The sequence below is a fragment of the Formica exsecta genome, unplaced genomic scaffold (genome assembly GCF_003651465.1).
Source record: "Formica exsecta isolate Colony F162 unplaced genomic scaffold, ASM365146v1 scaffold27, whole genome shotgun sequence".
In the NCBI taxonomy this organism is placed as follows: Eukaryota; Metazoa; Arthropoda; class Insecta; order Hymenoptera; family Formicidae; genus Formica; species Formica exsecta.
The window spans coordinates 137,241-143,994 of record NW_021849963.1 but is presented as its reverse complement, the minus strand read 5'-3'; the positions used below and the strand labels follow the sequence as shown (position 1 = coordinate 143,994).

Sequence of the window (6,754 nt, the reverse complement as noted above, 5' to 3'; positions counted from 1 at the left end):
CCCCCCCCCCCCCCCCCCCCCCCCCCCCCCCCCCCCCCCCCCCCCCCCCCCCCCCCCGTTTCCACGAGTCCCGCGCAAATGTTGACGCCGCTGTCAGAAGCCGAGCGGCCGAAGCCGCCCGCGCCCGCTGCTCGGCGCCCATAACCTCAATCTGCGGGCGGCGCTCCAGCTCGCGCATACTTTTACCATTTGGCGGAGAACGGGATCGAGTGAACTACGTCGAGGTCAGCCAATCACGGATTCGACGCGCCGTGATCTCGCTTCGATCGCCGGGGATACACTCCATGACACCGGAGAGTCGTTTGCACGGGCGCCGGGTTAAAGGAGTTTGACATTTAACGCGAAGCGCCGCGGTAGGGTCGACATGGTATGTTGTATGTGTATGTGCGCGTGTGTATGTGTGCGTGATAGAAACCATCACGGCGGAGCGATGTTGCTCCTTTCGACGTCGCTGCACATCCCCGGAATCAATAATCGCGTTGCATAAGCGACGAGGACGAGAGGCCGCGTGCCCTACCTTGTCATCGTCATCGTCGGATATTTCGTTTCGTATCGTGACACGCGCCGCTCGCGCCGATATCAATCTCGTCCGCCTTTCGATTTCGGAGCCCCGCCGATCGAGGAGAGCCGTCTCTCGTGTATACGCACGACTGTCGTTCGACGGAATGCGCGCTACACACCTTAGCACGGTAGTCCCAATGATTTAATTATTTCCCTGAAATCTCTTGATATGTTTTGCAGTAGCATAATTTCCATTGGACAACAGTATGGTGACAATTTGAGTCAATAAATAGAAATTGAGACGCGATTAATTGTATAAATGTAACTTGAAATGATTATATATTTATATTTAAAACTTACAATAGTTTGAAAACTTTGCCGCTAAACAATCTCTCTCTTTTGTATTTCAGCCGTTGGTCCTCCATTCGTTTGGAGGCCAGTGGAGCAGCGACGCCAGAGAATAATACGAGCTGTGGTAGCCTTGTGGAAGCGTAACAGTAGTTGGCTTCGGCCAACAGAGGCAACAGAGATATCATGGCGACGATAGACGGCCGGCCGGCCCAATATGGTGTCACGCTTAAGCAACTCCGCGAGCTCATGGAGCTGCGGGGGCGCGAAGGTGTCAGCAAAATCAATGGTTACGGTGGTGTGCAGGAGATTTGTAAAAAGCTGTATACTTCACCCAATGAAGGTACAATTTTTCTCCTAACGTATCCAAATTTTGTATTACGAAATGAAAAAGGATAAGAGTTACGCATAAAGAACAATTTCTATATAAAAAGAATGTGATACAACGGATATTTACACATATCATGATTCTTATTATCTGCATAGGTCTTAGTGGATCAGTAGCAGACATACAACATAGGCGAGATACATTTGGTTCCAATATGATACCTCCAAAACCACCAAAAACATTTTTACAGTTAGTATGGGAAGCATTGCAAGATGTCACGTTAATCATCTTAGAAGTAGCAGCATTGGTTTCATTAGGTCTTAGCTTTTATCATCCAGCTGATGATGAAAAACGTAAGTATTTATGATGTGATATTGTGTATTTTATTTTTGAGTTTCCACTTGTTGTTAGTAAGGAGACATGTCGAATATTTATGTGTATTAAAATCTTTTATCAGCATATAAAGATAAATTTTGTCAATTTCAATTTTAAAGAAAGGTTCCTCGAAAGGTTTCGGATAATGTATTCTTTTATTTATTTTCAGCTTTAGTAGATGAGGACGAAGCGAAATATGGTTGGATTGAAGGACTCGCTATATTGATTTCTGTAATTGTGGTGGTCTTAGTGACAGCGTTTAATGACTACTCCAAGGAGAGGCAGTTTAGAGGTCTTCAAAGTCGGATAGAGGGAGAGCACAAGTTCTCAGTTATACGGCAAGGAGAAGTGAAACAAATTTCTGTGTCTGATATTGTTGTCGGTGACATTTGTCAGGTATATATGTAACAATAATAAATAAGTTAAATAAAGTTTTGAATGCTGTTAGAATATAAATTTTTTCAAACAATACTTAAATATATATATATAATCTATTAACATGGGATATTTTAGTTTTGTTGGCATAATTAAATATTAATGTAGTAAAAAATGTAAAATTTATATTTAATTAGCTGTTTGATAATATAGATAAAATATGGAGACCTGTTGCCTGCAGACGGTATTCTTATACAAAGCAACGATCTCAAAGTAGATGAATCCAGTCTGACTGGAGAGTCAGATCATGTAAAGAAAGGGGAATCATTTGATCCTATGGTACTTTCAGGTGAGAGAGTCTTGCTTGAATTTTAATAGTTGTCATTATGCTGGATTATTCTTCCGATGTAAAGAAAGTCACAAAGTATTTAAAAGATTTTTATGCGATAGAAAACTATCTTGAATGTACTGTATTGTTAAAAAGGTACACACGTGATGGAGGGTTCTGGAAAAATGTTAGTTTCTGCAGTAGGTGTTAATTCCCAGGCAGGTATTATCTTTACCTTATTGGGTGCTGCTGTTGATCAACAGGAGCAAGAAATCAAGAAAATGAAGAAAGGTACGTATAATCGTTATTGCCGATCGATTGATCCATCATTTTGAATGACTGCACATTTATACAGAGGTTACTAAATTCTTAGAGTAATATGTAATTTATATATATATATATATATACAATACATATTTCTCTCAAAGTTCCGTTAGGTTTTATCAGATTACTTTAGAGATTGATATCCTACATATTCTCTTTTTTCTCACTCTGATGATTTAGTATACCTATCTCTACTAGCAACTTCTGAATCATTTAGTAAACTCTACTTTGAAATTTTATTGAAGATCCGGTTTATGAATGCGTTACGATATGTTTAATAGCAAATAGATTTTATAGCAATTTGTGCCTCGTAATAGAAGTTGTTGGTATATTCTACCATATTCCCGCATGGACATTTATAAAATGTTTCAAAATGAGTGTAGACGAATCGCAGTGGACGCATGGTTTTGACGTGAATTGGTGTGATCATTTTTTTTATTATGAATTTTACAACAGCCATTTTTTTCGTTCCCTGTACTTTGTACTCTCGACATTGCATTTGCCAACAGTGGATTTTAAACTTTTATTAACTTATTAACTAATTGATTGTAGAAGATTTGTGTTTCAATTTGTCAATGTTTCTAGACACTTTTCATGTGTATATTTTTAAAAAATATTCTACATAAAACTGCCATAATACAGCAGTATGTATTATTTTATGGTGATTCCTCTCCATTAATAAAGAATTTTTTCCCGCTCATTTGTTTACACTATGGATATATTATAGACATTGTACCAAATATAAAAGTAATATTTGCAAGTTTTATAGTCTGATATCATATATTCGCGAAGTATCCTTATTAAAAATTCATTTACATAGTTTATCAAGGATAATGTCTTTATCGGTATAATTTTTTCAAGGTGCTATTATTTTATATCTCTTGCGTTTGTAAATCATTTGTTTTTGTCCCCCTCTAGCTATAAATGTTTTTGCTATTATAATGTTTTTTTTATCTTTGTCTGATATGTGTATATGAAATTTTATACTTGAAAATTTCAAGTTTGATGAAATTATTATTATGAGATATATCTTTTAAAATAATTTTTATGGAAAGTGTCTTAAACGTCATGTGCTTTTTGAATCAAAAACCGAGAAGCTTTTAACTTGCGAATATTAAATTTAATATATTTTAATAATATTAAACTCTAAAATTTTATTTATGCGATTAAATTTTTATAAAGAAGGAAAAAATAATGGTCATTTATACTTGTATTTCAAATTACATACACCACCAGAAATTTTGAACTCTCTTTCTCTCTCTTTGATTTATTCAATATTAAATAAAGTTTCTTTATTTAATTTTAATTTAAACAGTGTATTTTTAATAGTTCAGGAAAAGTACGTCATTTTTGGGACATTTTACACATTTTATGGAAAAATGAATATCAAAATTTCACAATTCCTCTCTTTGATCCATACCCCTCTGTAAATCTTTCGTTATTGCACAACCTAGAAGGTGAACTCGCATTTTATTGACAAATTATTCACAGGAATGTACTTTCATGCACTCTTACAGTTACACTAGTGAAATTTTGTTCGTATATCATAGAAGCAATAGTTGCTTCTTTATGTTTGACCTTCTGGGCTGTACCTACCTATCTACCTATTTCATTTGTTAGTGTTAAGTACTCTCTTGCGAAAATTAATGAAAAATGGAAAAAAAAATTATAATCACGAATGTAAATTCTTTTATTGGCGCAACTATTATACCATTGGCATATATATTTTTCAAATAGATTGCTAATCAATTTCATTTTGCATGTATTTTTTTATCTAGAGGCTAAAAAGCAGCGGAAGAAGAAGTCATTACCAGGTGAATAATTCTAAATAATATATATATCTATATATATATTTTCTTATTATTTTTATTATTTCGATATACAAATATGTATAATTATACGTGTATAATACACACATAGATTCGTGGCCACTGAGGCCAAGAAATTAATTAATTATTTTGAGTCCTCAAGACAGCATTCAGTTTTTTATACAATCTTTATCTCTCACTTCACCTCACTTTTTCATTTCTTCTGCATTTTCTTCGGGAATTTTCTTTTTCCTGTATTATTACTTCAATTAATATCTATGAACTTTACATTAATGTTGCGTATTTTCAAAGGAATATCTTTTTTATCGCGCGCTCTCTCTCTCTCTCTCTCTTTTTCTCTTTCTCTCTCTCTCTCTCTCTCTCTCTCTCTTTTTCTCTTTCTCTCTCTAATGACATTCGATTATAAAGTTTGATTTCTCTTTTTTTTTCGTCGAATATGGTTTAAGGGTATTCTCTCGGACTTGGATGTAGCAAAGAAATGACATTAACTTAAAATCGAGACATGGAGCATGAGATTGGACGTTAAACGATTTGTTTAAAGATTGCATTCTCTTGATATATCAAACGCTACATCTTATGCCGAGAGCGTAAGAGAAGAAACAAAACTACATTATCCACGCTTTTGTATTCCCTATTGATCTTTGCGTGTTCTATTAGCAGTGGTTTATATATGCATTTGACACGCATCAGCGGCTACCTCGTTCTTGCATATAGCTTCTTGTTTTCTGCATTCTAGTAATGATATAAACACCCATGGTTTTAATCTGTGTTTCTCTAACATATAACTGTTGTGTCTTCCACATTAATCTGAATCATCTCTCATGAAAACTTTTGGCTATCTACCAACTCGAGTAGCATCCAGTATTTTATTAGAACGCTTTTGAGATAATTTATATATACTCGTTCTAAGTGTAACGATCGAGATTCAGTCGGCGTTGCGATCGATCAGCAACCCCTTGGCATGATCAAGATCTTGGTTGAGATGCGAGTCAAGATGCGATCGCTCGGGCCGATTGAGCCTCGATTGGTGTATATAACGACCAGGGATGCAGTCTAATCTTGACGTGGTAAATCAAGGAGAGGAAACGGTAGAGATTACCGGGAACAGTCACGTGACCGGAGGCGGAGGCGGCGGTAAGCACGAGGGTGGCGAGAATCATCACGCGGCCGCACCCGCAAGCACCGGGGAGAGCAGCGGGAAGAAGGAGAAGAGTGTTCTGCAAGCCAAGCTAACTAAACTCGCCATACAGATCGGTTACGCCGGCTCGACCATCGCGGTGCTCACCGTCGTCATTTTAATCATACAGTTCTGCGTGACGACTTTTGTCATCGAGGGCAGGCCGTGGCGAAATACGTACGCCAATGATCTGGTGCGGCATCTGATCATCGGTGTCACGGTGCTCGTAGTCGCCGTACCCGAGGGTCTTCCCCTAGCCGTCACTTTGTCGCTCGCTTATTCCGTCAAGGTAAGATTCTACAGAGATTTTGTCATTTTTTTCCCCCTTTCCATTTTATTCTGAAATCGCCTCTCGTTTTTCTCTCTGTACAGAAAATGATGAAGGACAACAATCTGGTACGTCACTTGGACGCCTGCGAGACTATGGGTAACGCCACCGCCATTTGTTCGGACAAGACCGGCACCTTGACTACGAACCGCATGACCGTGGTACAGTCGTACATATGCGAGAAGATGTGCAAGACGACGCCGAATTTCTCGGATATACCGAGCCACGTCGGCGAATTGATCATGCAGGCCATCTCCATCAATTCGGCGTACACGTCGCGAATAATGGAGTCGCAAGACCCTAGCGAATTGTCGCTGCAGGTCGGCAACAAAACCGAATGTGCCTTACTTGGATTCGTATTAGCCCTGGGCAAGAAATATCAAACCGTGCGGGACGATTTTCCTGAGGAAACCTTTACGCGGGTGTATACGTTTAATAGCGTAAGAAAGAGCATGTCTACCGTTATTCCCAGGAAAGGCGGTGGATATAGGCTCTTCACCAAGGGCGCTTCCGAGATCATCATGAAGAAGTACGTACAGTTTTCTCATTCTTTTATTCAAATATGATACTAAAGTTTAGTGAATCTTGCAATTCCACATTCTCCCTCTCCCTCTCCCTCTCCCCCCTCCCTTCCTATTTAAAGCTTTTATAACGGAATTTTTGAAAGTCTCCGAAAGATTTTAGAGCAGAACATTGTTCAACAATTTTAGCTATGTGAAAATTTTACTTTCAAATTTCTTCAAATTTTTTCAAATTTTTAAATAATGAGAAGCCATTAAACTTGTAATATTACATAGAAATAATGTCAGTTTCTTTTTCTAATTCAATTTGATTGATTAAA

The 6,754-nt window shown here is 37.8% G+C and overlaps 1 protein-coding gene across 20 annotated transcripts in view; it reads left to right on the top strand.

The window, feature by feature from the left end:
• LOC115237065 (plasma membrane calcium-transporting ATPase 3) overlaps positions 1 to 6,754 on the top strand; it is a 77,630-nt gene that overhangs the window by 31,449 nt on the left and 39,427 nt on the right. For 14 of the 20 annotated variants that reach the window (XR_003884294.1, XM_029809874.1, XM_029809875.1 and 11 more), the window contains 8 exons: positions 912 to 1,192; positions 1,336 to 1,530; positions 1,722 to 1,948; positions 2,141 to 2,276; positions 2,412 to 2,546; positions 4,358 to 4,393; positions 5,486 to 5,874; positions 5,958 to 6,442. Coding sequence is in view for 19 of the 20 variants with exons in the window: in XM_029809874.1 (XP_029665734.1) it covers positions 1,036 to 1,192; positions 1,336 to 1,530; positions 1,722 to 1,948; positions 2,141 to 2,276; positions 2,412 to 2,546; positions 4,358 to 4,393; positions 5,486 to 5,874; positions 5,958 to 6,442 (1,760 nt within the window). In the remaining variant the exon portion in view is untranslated. The other 6 variants (XM_029809876.1, XM_029809871.1, XM_029809870.1 and 3 more) reach the window with 5 other exon arrangements.